Source organism: Nicotiana tabacum, chromosome 2, assembly GCF_000715075.1.
Source record: "Nicotiana tabacum cultivar K326 chromosome 2, ASM71507v2, whole genome shotgun sequence".
Taxonomy (NCBI): Eukaryota; Viridiplantae; Streptophyta; class Magnoliopsida; order Solanales; family Solanaceae; genus Nicotiana; species Nicotiana tabacum.
The window spans coordinates 103,107,191-103,128,659 of record NC_134081.1 but is presented as its reverse complement, the minus strand read 5'-3'; the positions used below and the strand labels follow the sequence as shown (position 1 = coordinate 103,128,659).

Here is a 21,469-nt window from a genome sequence, read left to right as displayed (position 1 = left end):
TACATGCCTTGAGGTCGTTCCTTGGCCTATGCAACTTCTATCGGCGGTTTGTGAAAAGTTACTCCCTCATTGCAGTGCCGCTGACAGAACTTCTCAAGAAGGCCACCCCGTGGGATTGGGGCCCCAAGCGGGCAGAGGCCTTCGACGCATTGAAGATGGCTATGTCTAGTAGCCCAGTCTTGGCCCTCCCTGACTTGGCCAAGCCATTCGAAGTGCAAACGGATGCCTCCGACTATGCACTTGGTGGAGTATTGCTACAAGAAGGGCATCCCGTAGCGTACGAGAGCCAGAAACTGAAGGATGCAGAGCGGCGCTATGCCGCCCATGAGAAAGAATTATTGGATGTCGTTCATTGCTTACGCCTTTGGAGGCATTATCTACTGGGAGCCCCATTCGTGGTCAAGACAGACAATACAGCCATTAGCCATTTCATGACCCAGCCAAAGCTGAATGGACGACAGGCTAGGTGGCAGGAACTCCTAGCGAAATTTCACTTCAACCTGGAGTACCGAAGTGGAAAGACCAATCATGTTGCTGATGCACTCAGTCGGAGAGCTGATCTAGCATCGATGTATGTACTCGCCGCCCTAAAGGGAAGCGAAGTAACCACCACCATAAAAGACCAGATACAGGATCTACTCATCAAGGATCCTGCTGCACAGTATTTGGTTGATTTGGTAGGACAGGGCAAGACTCGCCAGTTCTACACCGAAGATGGGTTCCTGAAGGTGAAAGGGAACCGACTTTATGTTCCTAAAGGAGGAGATCTGCGACGGACTCTTCTTGCAGAATGCCACGATACTTTGTGGGCCGGTCATCCCGGCGAGGAACGCACCATGGCATTACTTCGCCGTGCATATTATTGGCCTCAAATGGTCGATGACGTCGCTCAGTATGTGAAGACTTGTCTAGTATGCCAGAAAGATAAGTCAGACCGCTTGACGCAGGCAGGGCTCTTGGAACCACTAGCTGTACCAAAAAGACCTTGGGAAAGCGTTTCCCTGGACTTCATCACCGGATTGCCCAAGGTCGGAGATCTCACAACTATCTTGGTTGTGGTGGATCGGTTTTCCAAGTATGCTACCTTTATAGCAGCCCCACAATATATATCAGCAGAAGATACAGCTCGACTATTCTTCTCTCATGTCGTCAAATATTGGGGCTTACCTAAAGACATTGTTAGTGATCGCGACTCACGCTTCACTAGCAATTTTTGGACCCAACTCTTTAAGTGCCTCGGGTCAAAATTGAGTCATAGCTCAAGTTTTCATCCGCAATCTGATGGCCAGACGGAGCGATTCAATGGCATGCTAGAGGAATATCTCTGGCACTTTGTGACCGGATCGCAGAAGAATTGGGTGAAGCTTCTGGATGCTGCTCAACTGTGTTTCAATTCACAAAAGAGCTCAAGTACCAACAAAAGCGCTTTTGAAATTGTTACCGGACAGCAACCGCTACTCCCACACACAGTGAACGCACCAAACATATCAAAATCTCCTCGGGCTGCTAGCTTCTCAAAAGAATGGAAGCAAAATTTGGAGATAGTGCGGAGCTATCTTGTCAAAGCCCAAAAGCGGATGAAGAGGCATGCTGATCAGAATCGCCACTTTGTGGAATACCAGGTGGGAGACAAAGTGATGGTCAAAATTCCAAAGCGGTACTTGTTTGCAGGGGTCCATGACCCTCGCCTATTGCAAAAATATATTGGACCCTTGTCCATTGAAAGGCGCATTGGGAAAGTTGCATACCGGGTGGATACCCCAGCTTGGTGGAAAATCCATCCTGTTTTCCATGTCAGTCTTCTGAAACCTTTTCGGGAAGATATGGAGGATCCTTCACGAAGCCAACTCACAATACCAAGTATTCGAGGCCCCAATTCAACCGGGAAAAGGCGTGCTGAAGCTATTCTTGATGATCGAGTGATTCACGCCTCAAGAAAAGATCACCAGGAGTTCTTGGTGAAATGGCAGGGATGTGATGCAGAGGAGAATACTTGGGAGAGGGGAACAAACCTCAAAGCCTACAAGAGCCTGATTGATGATTACCTTGCAAGGAAGGCGCCGAGGACGTCGCAAACTCAGGTGGGGGAGAATGTCATGGGCGGCTTTCCAACCATGCCCCATGACCCTTTGGACGCGCCCCGTGGCGTCCTGGCCAGCCTCCCAATGCCCGTCGCCACGGTCGGCCCTGTGGTCTCGGCAGCTCCAAGTGACAAGCGTGCATGTGCCTCTGTCGCCCCACCGATAGCCATCGCCAGCGCCCAGCCACAGGCAGATGCCAACAGCGCCGCGCGCGTAGACAATGCCGCGCGCGCAGACCCTGATGCTAAAGACAAAGTTGCTGCCAACGGACTTGTTGCTGCTTTGTAGAAGACTAAGTCCTTTTCATTGTAAATATAGAGTAGTTTTGCTGCATTTTCTTTAAGTGTGATTTTCCAGCTTTCATAGGTCTAGTCATGTAACTTTTGTTTATTTTTTTTAAGCATTATTAAGGGGGACCAAGCAAGCAAACAATTCTCTGTACTGGTGTCTCTCCCCCCCGACACCGTCTTGTTTTCTGTAATAGCTTTCATTCAATGCAATCAAGCTTTCTTTCATTCTCAATTCTCTTTTCTGCTCTCTTTCAATTGCTCATGACATTGGTTTTCCTGTATGGCACTGACAATCTAGTCTAGCGTACGGAGGGGACCTCAGTTGGCGGACAGCAACCGTACTGACATCGGTTGCCTAGCCTTACGTCGCCCTTCCAAGGAACTTCAGGAAGGCGCCGCGTAACAGTACTCTCGCGAACGCGAAGAGCAAAATGGGCTGGCTGAATTTTCCTTCTTCGCGAACGCGAAGATTAGGTCGCGAACGCGAAGCTATGGGGACTTTACCCTTCGCGAACGCGACCAGCTCAACGCGAATGCGAAGCTTTAGAGGCCTAGGGGAGGGGTCAGTTGTCCTTCTACGTGAACGCGGGCACTGGCACGCGAACGCGAAGGCCAGGGGAAAAAGCCTTCGCGAACGCGAAGGAGGACTCGCGAACGTGAAAGCCACGGGCTGCTATTCATCGCGAACGCGACAGGCCCTTCGCGAACGTGAAGAAGGCCTGATGCCTGTGACTTAAAATAGAACCAAAACGGGATTTTTCCCATTTTTCACAAACCCTCAATTATAACTCGGCTTAGGGGCGATTTCTAAGGAGTTTTTCACGATTTCGAACTAGGTGTTGCGACCAAACACACCCACGCAAGTATACGCGGTCGTCAAGTAATAAAGTGACTAAAAGTCGGATGTCGAGCCCACGAGGACTTATGATTAACTATTAACTAAATTAGACTATCCCAATTATCTAAACAAGAATTAAATCTAAAAATATTTTATTCTAAACTAATTAAATAATAAAAAATATAAATAATAAACTTTGAACAGAGAAAGAGCAGATTTTTATGATATCAATGTAATGAAAACGATCTAGGGTTATGGGCTATCTAACAATCCTATTGTATTCTTCAATTGAATTGACCGACTAATTTATCTAGCTTATTGGTTGACAGGGTTAATATTGCTCATAAGAATCTGTCGAGTTCTTACTCGCCTATTCAAGCTAACCTAACGCCTATATGTCTATGGAGTTAGAATCAACAAGAACGCATTTATAATTCCTGTAAATCAACCAAGCAAGGCAATTAGGTATATGTCTATCCTAACCACGAATCCGTTCCCCGATGCCCGAGTTCAAGAACTTGCCCTACTCAATCCTATATGCAATATAGAATTCCCACTTTCGAGTTCAATTCTAGATTCGTAGATAATATTCAATTGGTGATCAAGCAATTAAATAATTAAGTGCAAGATTGAATAAATAAACTAATATGATAAATCAAGAAGTCAAAATCAATATCCGAATAACAATATTCATGAAAGAACCACAACCCTAGAACGTGAAGTTTAGCTCCACATAGACATGGTAGCCAAACAACAAATCATATAAAGAAACATAAAAATTACTAAGTTTGGTGGGAGAAAGATGAAACTCGATGAATTCCGGCCTCCACAGCTTTTTCGTGGCTTTTTCCCCCTTCCCAATATGTTAGATGACCTAAAAGAGGCGTTTTTGGCTTATATATTGCGTACCAAAGTCGTGGGCCAAAGTTCTCCTATTTCTAATCCAAATCAGCTTCAGGGATTGATGCTAGGGTGGATGCGTCGCATCCACCTCGTCCTTCACTTCTCAGCTTCGGATGCTACGGTGGATGCTTCGCATCCACCTCGTCCTCCACTTCTCAGCTTCGGATGCTATGGTGGATGCTTCGCATCCACCTCGTCCTCCACTTCTCAGCTTCGGATGCTACGGTGGACGCTATGGGCCGACTTCACTGCTAAGGGTGCACGAAATCTGATCTTTTTCTAGATTGGATGCGACGCATCCAATCTCTCTTCCTCTACCTAGAGCACCTTTTATTCATATTTTTGCACTCCAAACACCCTAATTCACCACACACAACTCAATTAGTCATAAAACCAATAATTAAACCATGTTGGGCATTTTAAAGATCAAATAACATCAAGAAGCGGTTAAAACATGGGTAAAGTAACATCAACACATATCGAAATATGCCAAACATCACTACCCCACACTTAAACCTTTGTTCGTCCTCGAACAAACCATCATATAGTAGACGAAACAAAATTAAGCTCTTATCATTCAAAGCACACTGCACCTATGACCATGGTTATTTGCAACAATTAGGCTCTAGACTATGCATCACATACCCTTCCCTTTACTTATGCCCTTCTTTAAACATATTCGAACAAAGACAACATGCTCACAACAACCCTAACCTCAAAAACCGACTCAATGTCACTATGTACTCATGGCTTGAACACCCAACATCATAGAGAAGTCTAATAACGTTACCTATCCCTCGTGAAACCATGTGCCCTCACAACAAGAACAAGAGAGCGAGTTCAATCCACACATTCGAATCTCATGATCAAATATATTTTAATGACTCACATATATCAAAGAAAATCGCTCACTCTCACAAAGAAGTCACATGCATGAAATTAGTACCATAGGCTTGCCCTTAATGTAAATCTCTACTAATGTAAGCTCGCTCGATCTAAAATCAATTAGGACTTTTTCATGGTTGTAATGTGGGCTAAGGGACGGGTAGGATATATTTAAGGAATAGTGACTCACCCTCCTAAGCACTTTAATACATCACAAAATTACTTTAAGCGCAAATTCTTCAACACCACTTCAATTTCACAAACAATATCACCCCCAAAACAGTCCCTTTTTCTTTAAGCACTACTTTAGTTCATACCCACTAGCAAGAACAAGATAACAATTTATTCATTTATATTTTTCTTTCTTTTTTTTCCAGATTTTTCTCTTTTTTTTTTCTTTCAATTTCCGCTAGTGGTGTATTATTTTACAAAATAAGTGCACCCTTCTTTCTTTCATTGGTTTCACTCAAAAGTCACCCCACACTTAGTCCCTTCTTACTTCTTTTAGCGCTCATCTAACAATTAAAGTGCTTTAAGAGGTAAAAGGATCAAAACAATGTCAATTAAGAATAAAAAGGGTATAGGCTTGTAATGTGGGTACCAAATAAAAGGTCTACAGGCTCAAAAGGGTTAACTAGGGATAGATTCTATTTGTGATAAGCAATAAGCTCAAAAAGATCAAAGAAAGCCTAAAATCATTTTTCAAACCGAGCATCACCTAAAATTTCGCTTCAACTCACATACCGGGCAAGTTCTAGACACAAGTACAATACATGGACTACACAAAAACCTCACCACACATGGCACATGACTCATTAAGGACGGTTACATTCCGACTCTCAAGTAATGCAAGTATTCACGGAGCCACGAGATATTAAGCATTAAGCGCAAAGTGAACACAAGTCAAGAAAATGAGAAATAGGCGCCACAAAACATGCTATCCATTTTAACAAGGCATCATCAATAATTTCAAATCATACAGAAGATACTACACATGCGAAAGTATAAATATGTTACTATCAAACAAGTCAAGGGCGCCTAGGTTCATCATTCTTGCTCCTTTTATTCCCTAAATTCCTAATCTACTCGGAAAGAAAAAAACTACCCGGTTCAAACTACATCCCATGGAAAAGAACCGAGGCACAAAGAAAAACCACAGGGGATTATTACTACCTAAAGAAAGCTAAAAGATATATTTTGGATTTTTGTTTAGACTTTAATCCCTCAAGAAAACTGTCTAGGAGATCAATCGTCGGGAAAACTCCAATTTTTCTAATTTTTTTTTTTTTCCTTCACAAAAGCTACTACACTTAAGAATGAGTACTACAACTAAGCTAAAATAGCACAGAAACTTATCCAAACGATCTCCTCACCCCACACTTAAAATTTTGCAATGTCCTCAATGCACATTATAAATAATAAGAGGGTAAACGAGACTCCCTGGTAGGCCAAAGGCCGAAGCAATAGCGGCTCACGAGGTACTCAGACTTTCCCCAGGCATCGTCCTTTGTGTGGGCACCCCACACTTAGTCCTCACCATCTAGCTCGCTTTTGCACTCTTCTAATGGCTTTGCTTCCTATGCTCATAATCCTACAAAACAAAAATAAATACTACAAAATAATAAAAATAAAATAAAATAAAAAGTAAACAAAAATAAAAGAAAGCAGTAACGCTGGGTTGCCTCCCAACAAGCGCCTGATTTAACGTAGCGGCACGACGTGAACCACTTTTTTGCCTCCACCTCGAACTTATGAATTGAGCCCCTAACATGGCATCCAGTTTGCGGCTATGCTCCAGTGGTGGGGCTACAAAGATAACCAGGCCAAGTAATAAATTTTTCACTCTACACTTCTCGGCCTTTAGATGAGGAATGTATTTTTTGCTTTTTGGCATGACAAATTCAAAAATATAGGCATCATGTTCCTCTTCCATTGACTCCTCCAAAGGCTTAGATGACTCGATTTCCATGTCATCATCCAAATACAATGTCAAAAAATATTTAGAATGAGGACCAACACGCCCCAACTTTAGAATTGTATTACTATTTATATCCTCATATGTGCACACATTAGAGTCTTCAAATATAACATTATCTGCTACCTCGCATGGCTCTAGTGTACTTTTCTCAACATGGGCATCATCAACAGAAATATGCTCGAATGATTGGCTCTCCACTTTTAGCTCCTCAATTTGGCGTATAAGCTCCTTTTCAGCTTCTGACAACTCATTACTATTTTGTTGGGCGATAGACGCAACAACCTTTGCATTTAATTTATCTTGCAAGTCGTGAATAGTAGTGACAAATTTATAGATCCCTTGTCCCAGTTTAGATCTTCCCTCTTTAAAGTGTCTCATCCCATCAGTAAGTTCCTCATGTTGAGCTTCATATATTTCTAACTTTTCAGCCTGTTCTGCCAGCCAAGTTTGGCTCAAAAACTCCTCTTTTTCAAAAATTTTCTCTTGCTGGCACTCGCTCTCTTCATTCAATTCTTCCATATTGGCCTTCATTCTTATGATTGCTGCCCTCATTCTTTTCATATCTTTTTTGAGTTCATCCTGTTGCTCTGCTACTTGCCTCAGAATATCCCTAATATATGCATCAGGCTCCATATCCTGCACTTCATTGCCCCTATCAAACTCAGAAATATCATTAGAAAGATCATAATAAGGGCTCAGAGAAGGATGAACAAAATTAGGACAACCATCCCAATGGCCATCTTGACCACCACACATATTACAAATATTCCACTCAAAGGATTGAGATTGTGCGCACAACTCGCTCCTGGGAACATTCTGACAATTTTTCCACCAGTGGGGTCCTCCACAATATGGACAAGGATCATCAAAATAAGAATAACCATCATTCGAACAATTTTTATTCCAAGATGCCATGCTAAAATAAATAAAAAATACTAACTAAAATAAAATAAAAAAAAACATGAATAGATAAAAAAAAATATCTAATCTAGAAAAATAGCAAATTTCTAAGTCCCCGGCAACGGCGCCAAAAACTTGTTGCGACCAAACACACTCACGCAAGTATACGCGGTCGTCAAGTAATAAAGTGACTAAAAGTCGGATGTCGAACCCACGAGGACTTATGATTAACTATTAACTAAATTAGACTATCCCAATTATCTAAACAAGAATTAAATCTAAAAATATTTTATTCTAAACTAATTAAATAATAAAAAATATAAATAATAAACTTTGAACAGAGAAAGAGCAGATTTTTATGATATCAATGTAATGAAAACGATCTAGGGTTATGGGCTATCTAACAATCCTATTGTATTCTTCAATTGAATTGACCGACTAATTTATCTAGCTTATTGGTTGACAGGGTTAATATTGCTCATAAGAATCTGTCGAGTTCTTACTCGCCTATTCAAGCTAACCTAACGCCTATATGTCTATGGAGTTAGAATCAACAAGAACGCATTTATAATTCCTGTAAATCAACCAAGCAAGGCAATTAGGTATATGTCTATCCTAACCACGAATCCGTTCCCCGATGCCCGAGTTCAAGAACTTGCCCTACTCAATCCTATATGCAATATAGAATTCCCACTTTCGAGTTCAATTCTAGATTCGTAGATAATATTCAATTGGTGATCAAGCAATTAAATAATTAAGTGCAAGATTGAATAAATAAACTAATATGATAAATCAAGAAGTCAAAATCAATATCCGAATAACAATATTCATGAAAGAACCACAACCCTAGAACGTGAAGTTTAGCTCCACATAGACATGGTAGCCAAACAACAAATCATATAAAGAAACATAAAAATTACTAAGTTTGGTGGGAGAAAGATGAAACTCGATGAATTCCGGCCTCCACAGCTTTTTCGTGGCTTTTTTCCCCTTCCCAATATGTTAGATGACCTAAAAGAGGCATTTTTGGCTTATATATTGCGTACCAAAGTCGTGGGCCAAAGTTCTCCTATTTCTAATCCAAATCAGCTTCAGGGATTGATGCTAGGGTGGATGCGTCGCATCCACCTCGTCCTCCACTTCTCAGCTTCGGATGCTACGGTGGATGCTTCGCATCCACCTCGTCCTCCACTTCTCAGCTTCGGATGCTACGGTGGACGCTATGGGCCGACTTCACTGCTAAGGGTGCACGAAATCTGATCTTTTTCTAGATTGGATGCGACGCATCCAATCTCTCTTCCTCTACCTAGAGCACCTTTTATTCATATTTTTGCACTCCAAACACCCTAATTCACCACACACAACTCAATTAGTCATAAAACCAATAATTAAACCATGTTGGGCATTTTAAAGATCAAATAACATCAAGAAGCGGTTAAAACATGGGTAAAGTAACATCAACACATATCGAAATATGCCAAACATCACTGGGTAAGTGTTCTTTTATCATATAGTGATTGTATTTCATAAATCTAAGTCTATATTCATAATTTATTTCGGATTTAGACTGAAGAAATTAGAATTTTTGCAAAACTTTCCAAAAACAAAAAAATTAGATTTGAAGGTCCATTTGACATCGGAATTGGATAGTTATTGTATGGTTGGACTCGTCTCGGAATGGGTGTTCGGATTTCGTAAGTTTTTCTGAGATTTGAGATGTGGATCCCACTGTCGAATATTTAAATAAATTTCGGGTTTTTATCCGAAAAATTTATAAATTCATATAGAATTAATTTCTATAATTCGTATTGAGTATATTGAATTGTTTGTGAATAGATTTGAAACTTTCGGAGACAAATTTAAAAGGAAAGTTGTGGTTGAGTAATTGATTGGAATTTGCAAAGCGAGGTAAGTGTCGTGGTTAACCTTGACTTGAGGGAATAGAACCCTTAAATTATTTGTTATGTGAAATGCATGTGAACGACGTATAGGCGAGGTGACGAGTGTCTATACATCGTCAAATTAATTGTTTGTGTATTTACTTAAAAAATCATAAATTATTTTAAATTATGAATTAATTGTTATAATATTTGTTTCTCTCCTATTCTTTGTCAAATATTAATTCTTGAATTCCTGCATTAATTGTTACATGTTATTTGAATTATGTGCCTTAATTGTTATTTGACATTTAGCATATTAAATATTAAACTGTATATTTTCTCTCTGATTTTTATAATAATTTGCTAATTGCCTTTGTTTGTTCGTAATTAAATCATAATTAGTGTATGCTTGTTGTCTTATAATTTTATATTAATTATTGCATTGATCGGGAAAATTCCTCTATAAGAATTGGTAAATGAATATGTTGGAGGAGCGGGTTGCACGCCGCAACAAGATTGATTATAATGAATATATTGGAGGATCAGGTTGCATGCCGCAACAGACTTATTAAAAGTCCATATTGGAGGATCGGGTTGCACGCCGCAACAGACTTATTAAAAGTCCATATTGGAGGATCGGGTTGCACGCTGCAACAGACTTATTTAAAAGTCGACATACATATATATACATATTGGGGGATCGGTTTGCACGCCGCAACAGACTTGATTAAAATGAATATATTGGAGGAGCGCAACAGACTTGATTAAAATGAATATATTGGAGGAGCAGGTTGCACGCCGCAACAGAACTGAATGTGAATATATTGTGAGAGCGGGTTGCACGCCGCAACAGAATCGAACGTGAATATATTCTGAGAGCGGGTTGCACGCTGCAACAGAATTGAATGTGAATATATTGTGAGAGCGGATTGCACGCTGCAATAGAATTGATAGAAATGATAATTGGTTATGACTGCTGAGTTGGCTTCAATTATTATAAACGAGTTACCTGATTTATTTCTACTATTGTTGTTGTTACTAATATTGCGTACAGGTAATGTAAGTGACCCGCGTTAGCCTCGTCACTACTTCGTCGAGGTTAGGCTCAGCACTTACCAGTACATGGGGTCGGTTGTACTGATACTACATTCTGCACTTCTTGTGCAGATTTTGGAGTTGGTTCCAGCGGCGTGCCATAGACTTGCTCGGATTACAGCTACCAGAGGAGACTTGAGGTATAACTGCATGGCGTCCGCAGTTCTGAAGTCCCTGTATACTTTACTTTAGCTGTGTGTTTGTTTCCAGACAGCTTTATTTTATTCAGACCTTTATTTGTATTTATTCTAGAAGCTCGTGCACTTGTGACACCAATTCTGGGATGGTATTTAGACACCGTTATTTTTATGAACTATTCACTATATTTCAAACTTTGCTTCCGTATTTGTTTCTTGATTATTAATAATTTAAAGATTGTTTAAAAATTGGTTAATATTATTCTAACGTTGGCTTGCCTAGCAAGTGAAATGTTAGGTGCCATCACGGTCCGAAGGTGAGAATTTCGGGTCGTGACAAGTGATTTCTTCTTCGCGAAGGCGGTCAGTGCCTCGTGTTCACGAAGCACAAAATTGTGCTGCCAAACATTGCCCTTCGCGAACGCGAAGGCAACCTCGCAAACACGATGCCTTGCCTGGCTTGGCCTTCGCGAACGTGAACTGCCCTTCGCGAACGTGAGCTGCCCTTCGCGAACGCGAAGACAAAAATCCTCTCCGGTCATTTCCCCTCCGCGAACGCGGGGCTTCGGTTGCGAACGCGAAGCTTTGCACCTCGACCCTTCTCGAAAGCGTGCCCTCGGTCGCGAACACGAAGCATAAAATGTGCCAGTCCAAATTTCCTCTTTGCGAACGTGAGACTCCCCTCGCGAATGCGAAGAAGGAAACCACAACAGGTATCAGAAAATTTCCAGCAGCATTCCAAGTCCGAAATTGATCCGTTAACCTTCCAAAACTGACCCGAGGCCCTCGGGACCTCAATCAAATACACCAACAAGTCCTAAAACATCATACGGACTTAGTCGAAACCTCAAATCACATTAAATAATGCTAAAAGTATAAATCACACCCCAATTCAAGCTTAATGAAACTTAAGAATTTCCAACTTCTACATTCGATGCTGGAACCTATCAAATCAAGTCCGATTGACCTCAAATTTTGCACACAAGTCATAAATGACATAACGGAGCATGAAAATTTTCGGAACTGGATTCTGACCCCGATATCAAAAAGTCAACTCCCCGGTCAAACTTCCAAACTTAAATTCATATTTTAGCCATTTCAAGCCTAATTTAACTACGGACTTCCAAATAAAATTTCGGACACGCTCCTAAATCCAAAATCACCATATGTAGATGTTGGAATCATCAAAATTCTATTCCGGGGTCGTTTTCTCAAAATGTTGACCGAAGTCAAACATGGCATTTTAAGGCCAACTTAAGGAACCAAGTATTCTGATTTCAACCCGAACACTTTTAAATCCCGAACTAACCATCCCCGCAAGTCATAAATTTATAAAAGCACATACGGGGAGTTTTATTTAGGGGAACGGGGTTCTAAAAATAAAAATGACCGGTTGGATCATTATATTATGAGTAGCAAACTACAATGTATTGAATATGTTTCCTTTCGTGTGATTTAAATTTATATTTTTGAATGTTTAATCTTCTATACTTTATTCTTGAGTCCCAGCTTGCTTAATATCTCTTCACTCGTGTGATTTATATTTTTTTTTTGTCTTTGCTTAGTTTCTTTTACGCTTGGTGGATCTATAATCTCACTATTTTTCATATTTTTTTTAATTCATCACCCAATGTCTAGAAAGTTTTGCTAAGTCCGATAAAAATACGTATGTTATTGCATTCTACTTTTACTAGTGACTTTTAAATGACATTTAAAAAAATACCGAATATTAACTGAACCGTACTGATACCGACATGATTGGTACGATTTCTAAAAGTTCAATTTTGATTATACATAATAAAATAACCGAAAAATTAGTATGATACAAATTTTATAAAATAATCGGCCGAACCGAACTATTGAAATCCGTATCGGAGGGAGCATGTAACTTGTCTGCTAATCTCACAGCACTTGAAAAGCTACCTTTTGATAGGTACAAATTGCATTCAATTCCTCGATAGTATTGTTTTTTTTAGACATGTATACTATGAGAAAGAAGAAAGATTTAACAAAGTGTAATTTTATTATAATATTTATATAACCAGGAAACGTGAATGGATTTGCTAAATATGTAGAACAGCCATTCGGCAAATGATTCAGTGCCAAAAATAGAAATTTGAATGTATATTATGACTAGAATATCACCACTTGCATATCCATATAATTATTCAAACTCCATTTCATTGTCACAACTAATTTAAGTGTTGGCAATAACTTCAAAATGCATTATACACACATGAAAGTAGGTGGAAAATTATCACAAAAAATAAATAGACTTGTCCCCATCCTGGAATTTTTAATCAAACTTGGCGTTTATAAAAAATATACGTTTAAAAATAGACAAATCGCTAAGAGCCAAATAGACAGGTTAAGTGTAAGAGTTTGTTAAATTATACAACCAAATGTTTTATCCAAGACTATGAATATGATATCTTTAATATTTTAAGCATCTCCTTAATTTTTACCTTCCAAAAATAGGTGCTTTGAATATTTTATTATTTTATTTTGCTACACGTAAAACAAAAGAAGTTTCCTCTAAGAAAACAGTCATGATTTTTGTAAGCATTTTATTGGTGTATCAATATCATTTATACTAAATAATAGAAAAGATAATGATTGGCATATGGCATATAAAATAACAATGGAATTTTATAACACATTGCTGTTTAATTTTATAGCAGTATTCTGTCGTGTGTTCTCTTTGAAATGTGAATGAGACGAATAAGTTAGGAAAAATTAATTAGTCCATTACATATACTTTTTCCTTTTCTCCCTTCAATAAATAATTGGTTTTGTTTGTGATGCACCATATACTATTTTTAAACTTAGGAAATTTACCGTCCAAATTTTATATGATTTTTTTTAAAAAAAATATTACGTTCATATTTCGAAAAAGTTGCACTCAGTAAGAAGCACGAGCCTTAAGGTACCAATACCAACAAACATATTTAAAACGTAAAGGGAAATGTGCGAACCAGCAAATTAGTGGCAAAATATGCAATTTACTCTTAACTTTGGTTGAGTTTATTTTTTCTTTTTTTGGGGGGGTTTATTCTTGGATATTCGAAACCCCCTAATCCGAATAACTGGAAGGTGCGTTAGCTTAAGCTTACAATGAGAGTAAAGCACTCTTATCAAAAAGTTATTTATTTTTAAATTTGAATTCAAAATCTCTAATTAAAAGTACCAAAAGCATAGAAAAGAAACGGAAAAAAAAATAGGTTGATGTACTGATAATCGAAAATTAGTCATAGTTTCAAAAGTAATTAAAATTTAGCTACTTTTTCATGTAAAAATAAAATCTGAACAAAAATACCCTTAAAAATGTGAAAAAGTTTAAGTATAATATGTTGGATTTCGAATTTTTTCATATGACTTCCAGAATAATATATTAGAATTTCATAATGTGATGGAGTTCGAACATAATATGTTGGAAGTTTATACGCAAAAACTTCATAATCCAGCATATTATATTGAAATTTTTCGTATTTCAACTAGGATATTTTCGTTTAGATTTTATCTCTATATAAAATAGTGACTATTTTTCACTTGATTTCGACAAAGAAACAGAGGGAACACAAAGGGTGAAGGCAGGGGTGGTGGGGGTGCTAGTTGGCAAAAACGCGTTGATATAAAGAGAGACATTATTGTTAAGGAAAAAAGGGCAAAAGGAACGCGGTTGTGAATCAAAAAGTCAGCCTTCACATGTGTCTTTAGTCAATGTGATTTATACTTGCACATATTTTTATCTCATCGCCCACCCTCTACTGTTCCCATATTTTTATTATCATATCCTAGTTTATATATCATCATTCAAAAATACATAACTACACGTTTCTTTTTCTGTGAAAATATTACAGTCATGACAGGAGGAAGAGAAATCCTACACAAGATGAAGGTCAGCTGTCTTAATACTTTGTTCCTTGTTTTGTTTGCTTAACCTATGTTTTAGATGCGTAACTGTATTGTTTCATTTGTATGTATTTATTTGACTGGAAAAGACCCCCTTTTTTGTTAGTTTAATGTTTTAGGTTCATGGGAAATTGAGCTCTTGTTGAATTTTATAAGAATCAAAATCAGTGTGGAAGAATTGATTATTTTGACATAGTGATAGATTATACTCGTGGCGAATCAGAATTTTCAAAAAAATAAAAAATAAATAAACACACAAAGAAGTTAAAAGGGATTCAACACCTAATATATATATATACGTGAAAAAGAATTAACCTTATATACACTGTGTAATTTTCGGCGACCCCCTTCCGCCCACCTAACTCCACCCCTGATTATAGAACAAATCAGTACAGAAAGCTCTAGTGTCTACAATCACAAGAATAGAAATAACCTACTATTTGTGTGGTTAAACATTAACTTTAGGGAAGGAAGTTGTATAGTGAAAGGTGTCCTGAAGATATTCAGGGAAATGGATGATGAGCTGTGTAAAAGTTTGGCTAAAGCAAAGGTTGAATCTTCATTAGATCAGAGACAGTGAGGACTTGGACTTCATGTTGCAATTAATACTTATATGATTGAAGTAGTTTAGGAATCCGGTGATTGGAGAACTAGAGAATTCACGGGTTACGATAACTTCATGGTTTAGAGAAGAATTTAAGTTATATACACCGTCAGTGTAAGGAATTTTTACACCATCAAATCGATTTTACCTGTTTATAGCAAGTAACTTGTCTTATTTTCAAGATTACAAATTCCACATTTTAAGGAGGCACACATGTAGATATGTAAAAAATTCTTTAGAGAACACGTGCAGTAGAAAATATGGGTAAGCATGACTGGATTAGCTGTGCTCAAGCAGCCCAACATGCTACCTCATATGCATTCACTTAAGTGTAGCTGAAATTTGACAAGGAGTGAAGGAGTTGCGTACTAAGTTATCGGACAGTGATGTGATCAAGTGGTGTAGGCTGTACTACAACCAGCAATGGAGTTTTGAATGTTAGCTTTAAGTGAAAAGCGCAGAGTATGTAAAACCATTTGCCCATTCTATGATTCACAGTGAGGTGAATTGTGAACACCTCTGTTGATTGATTGTGTTCTTCGAACCTTCTTTGTCATTGTAATTTTTTAAACTGAAATATACTGAAAGTGAGGGGACATGATTAATATCTGATTGAAAGCTTAGCATAGAATTGGAAAGAAGAGGGACTTCAATTTTTCTACAGAGAGGCTATAGAGCTCTTTCCCTATGTTGTTTGTTTATGTGTGAGCAGGTATTCTAAGTGTACCCTCATCTGAGCTTAGTGCTAATGGGCCAAGGTAGTTCCAGACTTCCAGCTCAAATTTAGAGAAGTTTTAGTGCATTTTTCTCCTATTTTGGTCTCATGAGTTCCATTCCTTTCCTTTGCTGCTTGGACAAAGTAAAGCGTCTTAACTTTTTTTTTATTGAAATGGTAAAGCCCCATGGTAAAGCGCCTTAACTTTGTCTTTGGCTGTTCAAAGTGCGAGTTCAGCTGCTATTTGCAGATTGTGTTCTGCAATCTTCCTAATAACCAAATATATGATAAAGCTGTCATTGAACTTGTATGCTGTCATAGAATAGTGTAGTTTGTTGTTTTCGTTACGAAGATGTCTGCAGATAGGGTGTATCTAGGGCATTAAGATGTTCTAATGCTACCCAAATTATAGATTTTTCATGATGGCCTTTGTGTGTACTTGCATTCAAATCGTTTTCTGCTAGCTGCATTCTAGTTTGTGACCTACTATCTCGATCTTTCAATTTGGCAAATCCTTATGTTGAAATTCTGTGGGGTCCTGTTGCTATCATTATGAAGCTAGGAATTGAATTTATATCCTTGCCACGAGTATTTGATAGAGAAATCATCTTCTAATTGTGCATTACACAGCAATCACTTTCTTGATCAGGACAACGATCATTAATGCTTGCACCGATTAAAGAAAAACGATTATTAATGCTTTCTGTTTTATGTTTTTGTTTTTTACTACTATTTCTGAATTTCCTATTATTCTTTTCTTTAATGAGATTAATAAGATGAATGACAACTGTCCTTATAAAAAAAAAAGATGAATGACAACTGAATAACCAATTCCTACACCTTAGGAGAAGATTGACTTCCAGACTACTGCCTATAACTGGAAACGCGATATCAAGCATGGATTTGATTGTAACTGGAATGTTCTCTAATTTCAATATCTTTCTTTAACTGCCTTAATAGATAGCTATCGAGTCGATATCATTGGACATAATTTTGTAGCTTGTACAAATATCAAGATTTCTAACAACTACTCTAGGCAGGTGAAGCAGTGAAGTTTTAGTTGAATTAGATTTTATTCTACTTCTTTCAAATCATAGTTACTCATGAAAAATTTGGGACTGCTGTTTGCAAAATCACTGCATGCTACAATTCTTACTAAAAGTTTCCACATTGCTTTTGCACTTCTCTAAATTCTTGCATTGAACAGTTGCAGTGGCGAAGCCAGGAAATTCAATAAGGGTGTTCAAAGTCTATTTTTAATCAATAACAAGTAATATTTTACCTTATACGTAGTATAATTTTTCGGCGATGGGCCAACATAGCTTCGCCCCTGAACAGTTGTTGCTATTTTTCTGAGAATTATTTAAAAATTGGGAAAATACAGTTCCTTCAAAAGTAAAGGATAGAAATGAAGTAAGCTAGAAGGGTTTCCTGTGGAATTTCCTCTCAAATTCCTTATCAATGCTTTCTACTGTATGCCATCTTGCTTTTTTGATGAGGTACTGCTTTCTGCAATTTCTTAGATGACTTTGTTTTGGTTGTTTGGCCTTCATAGTTTGTCTTTATTCCTTCGAATCCGATAAACTTTCAGACCTCTCATGCAGAAACTTAATTGGCCTAATGGTCAAGGAACCATTGTTCTCATGCTAACGTATTTAATACATGTCTTGCTCAGGAAAGAGCATGTTTTATCCCTTCCATGCCAGACTCACCAGATACAAGAGGCAAGGGCGGAGCATCAAAGCGGATCGCTTATGGCTCCCACTTGGTAAAGGGAAAGTCTAATCATGCCATGGAAGATTGTTTAGTTTGTGAGTTTAAGCAAGTCAATAACAATGAGTTGGGACTATTTGCTATCTTTGATGGACATATGGGCCATGATGTGGCAAACTACTTGCAGACACACTTGTTTGGCAACATCTTGAAAGAGGTAATGCATAATTTACAAGAAGAGCTTGCATTGGAATGACTATTCTAAATCTCTTTAGTTGCTTTCCTGCAAAGTCCTCTTTGGTCCTTGCTATTTCTGCTCTCATATTCTTCCGTGTTACTCCCGTTGTTCTTAATCAATCATTTTCTCATGCATCATCTGTCTTTGGGAGCAGCATGACTTTTGGACTGATGCCGAGAGTGCAACTCGTAGAGCTTACCAAACAACAGACAAAGATATTCTGGAAAAAGCATTCCAATTGGGAAAAGGAGGTTCAACTGCAGTTACTGCAATGCTGATTAATGGTCAAACGCTTGTAGTTGCAAATGTGGGAGATTCTCGAGCAGTTATATCCAAGAAGAGTGTTGCCAAGCAGCTATCAGTTGATCATGAGCCGAACAGGGAAAAGGATATAATTGAAAGCAAAGGCGGTTTTGTTTCTAACCTTCCAGGTAGTTTACGTGCTTATGCTTCAAGTTTAGTTTTAGTGGCATAGATGATTTCACTCTCTCCAGTGATTCATTACATATGGCCATTTCAGTCTCTTTCTCTATTCTTCATGCTCAGACTTCAAAGTTCTTGAGACCTTCAAAGTTAGTCATCCATCTCAATTGTTGGTCCGGACGATTTAGTATTTTCTCATTTCTTCAACAATCAAAAACAAAATATTTTCTCCTTTCTGCTTTTAGAGAGATGAATTGATAACTGTAGCAACTCTATGTGCTCCCACCTTTCGGTTCGTATTCTTTTTGCTTCAAGAATATGGGGGGCACCAAAGAAGAGGGTTTCCAAGAAAATTGATCTTGTATTCAACGGGTGCAATTCTTGTGCACAAAATCTACTAAATTTTCTTTTCGTTCATTAGTATGCAATTGTATTCTATGATCTTGTATTCGCCGAGTGCAATTTTTGTGCACAAAATTTACCAAGTCAAATTTTCTTTTCATTGATTAGTTTTCATTGATTAGCTTGCAATTGTATTCTATGATCTTGCTTCACACAAGCTGATGCTTTGGAATTTTTATAGGGGATGTACCTCGGGTTGATGGACAGCTTGCTGTTGCCAGAGCATTCGGAGACAAGAGCTTGAAGAGACATCTTAGTTCAGATCCAGATGTAGTTATTGAGTTGATAGATAACGACGTAGATTTGCTCATTTTGGCAAGTGATGGTCTATGGAAGGTGATCTGTTCTCTGAACTTAGAGCTAAAGTCGTGTTATACACCCCTCATTTACTTTCACCACATAGGATACTTCCATTGATTGAGTCCTTTGTTCAGGTGCACTTAAAGATATTACAGCCTTTAGTGCATCAGATGATCTTAAACTTTTGCATGTTGGGTTCTGAACAAAGATTCTGGCCTTTGTTGCTGATATTCGCTTGTTTTTATTCGTCTTCTCGAGCGGAGGGTCTTTCGAAAACGGCCTCTCTACCTCCCCAAGGTAGGGGTAAGGTCTGCGTACGCACTACCCTCCCCAGACCCCACTTGTGGGATTCCACTGGGTTTGTTGTTATTGTTGTTCTGAACAAAGATGCTAATATCTTGAGGAGGATGTTGTGTTCACTCTTGTTAGTAGTTATTGATATTTGCTTCACCTATTTGTAGGTAATGTCCAACCAAGAGGCAGTGGACTGTGTTAAGAACATGAAAGATGCGAAAGCAGCAGCTAAACATTTGGCAGAAGTAGCTATTTCAAGGAAAAGCAAGGATGATATTTCCTGCATAGTTGTAAAGTTTCAATGAAAGCGAGTCCTTTTGCAAGTAATTAAAACTGGGCTGTACAAATTTTTTGAAGTGATAATATACTTTCCTGCTGAATTGTGCTTTATTAAGTTGAAAATATTTCCAGTGAAACAAGATCAGTAGCATCCAAACATTTCCACTTGTATAAGAAATTGTTGACAATGTATTCATTGTTAAGTATTGTATATTCATTTTCTCAGATAAAGATGTTAGATCTCCTCTAAGCAGAGTCTGTATTTGTTTCTCAAAACTGTGTATGTTACATTGTTACCTAAATAATGAACGGTGCAAATAAGTACTTAGAAATACAGATGCTGAAGAGTTCCTCCCTCAACCACTTGGTTGTATCGGTTTGAGCCTCTATCGACTATTCGTTCGTGCAGCGAATACAATCAAGACAAAATACAGAAAAAATAGAATGCTCTCATTGAGAGTCGAACTCAAAACCTCCACTTACTAAGCAGGCGTTCTAATCAACTAAGCTAAACAAGCTTGTTGTTTTCTTATTTCAGTTCAAAACAATTGATCTCTTGTTTTTTATTTAGTACTACGGGTGGATTTACTATACAATTCAAATATAGTTACGAATGGTAAATACAATATATATGTTTGTTGTGTCGTAATTTTTCCTACTTCATACTATTTGTGGAGATTTGCATATATACCCAGTTTTTGGGTCACATTTTAACATATACCCGCTTTGCAAAAACAATTGCAAGCGCACCCACTTTTCGGGTAACTTCAGGCATACGAGCCTGAAGTAGCAAAAATTTATATCTGAAATTTGAACTTCAGAATTTTTTACCTGAAGTGTAGCTTTATCAAAGCAAAACTTCAGATATTTTTGCCTGAAGTTTGGCCTGACTTTCAAAGGCAATCAACCAAACTTCAGTTCATAGTGCAAGGGAAAACTTCAGTTTCTCCTCACTTCATAGTGCAAACTTCAGACAAATTAGTTTGAAATTCTTCAATTTGTAGTGTAAACTTCAGGAACTTCCGATCATAGTGCAAGGGCAAACTTCAGTTTCTCCTCACTTCATAGTGCAAATTTCAGACAAATTAGTCTGAAGTTCTTCAATTTATAGTGCAAACTTCAGGAACTTCAGTTCATAGTGTAAAGGTAAATTTCAGTTTTCCCTCACTTCATAATGCAAACTTCAGACAAATTAGTCTGAAGTTCTTCAATTTGTAGTGCAAGGGCAAACTTCAGTTTCCCCTCACTTCATAGTGCAAACTTCAGACAAATTAGTCTGAAGTTCTTCAATTTGTAGTGCAAGGGCAAACTTCAGTTTCCCCTCACTTCATAGTGCAAACTTCAGACAAATTAGTCTGAAGTTCTTCAATTTGTAATGCAAACTTCACGACAAATTAACTTTTCAGTGTAACTAAGTGCTTGTTTGGCATCATATCTGGCTTTACCTCATGAAAAATTCTTCATGTTCTTCATACTGGATTTGGAACTTCTGTATATTCAGTATGAGATAAACACATAACAAGATGAACTAGAGAGTATATGTTGCGCTCTCGATGCATTTGTATTTGTATTTCGAGCTTGCAAAATAAAGGATTGTAAAAT

General features: G+C 38.1%; 1 protein-coding gene across 1 annotated transcript; it reads left to right on the top strand.

Moving 5' to 3' along the window:
- The first annotated feature begins 14,655 nt into the window (after positions 1 to 14,655).
- LOC107778044 (putative protein phosphatase 2C 58) lies at positions 14,656 to 20,098 on the top strand. The gene is made up of 5 exons (XM_016598225.2): positions 14,656 to 14,885; positions 17,894 to 18,148; positions 18,324 to 18,600; positions 19,176 to 19,330; positions 19,756 to 20,098. The coding sequence occupies exons 1-5, from the start codon at positions 14,850 to 14,852 to the stop codon at positions 19,891 to 19,893; spliced, it is 861 nt and encodes a 286-aa protein (XP_016453711.1). The 5' UTR covers positions 14,656 to 14,849; the 3' UTR covers positions 19,894 to 20,098.
- The last annotated feature ends 1,371 nt before the right edge of the window (positions 20,099 to 21,469 follow it).

Coding starts and splice junctions, on each gene's coding strand:
- LOC107778044 (XM_016598225.2), top strand. CDS start 14,850: ATGACAGGAGGAAGAGAAATCCTACACAAGATGAAG. Junction 18,149..18,323: donor TTGGCAACATCTTGAAAGAG/GTAATGCATAAT, acceptor CTTTGGGAGCAG/CATGACTTTTGGACTGATGC. Junction 19,331..19,755: donor CAAGTGATGGTCTATGGAAG/GTGATCTGTTCT, acceptor ACCTATTTGTAG/GTAATGTCCAACCAAGAGGC.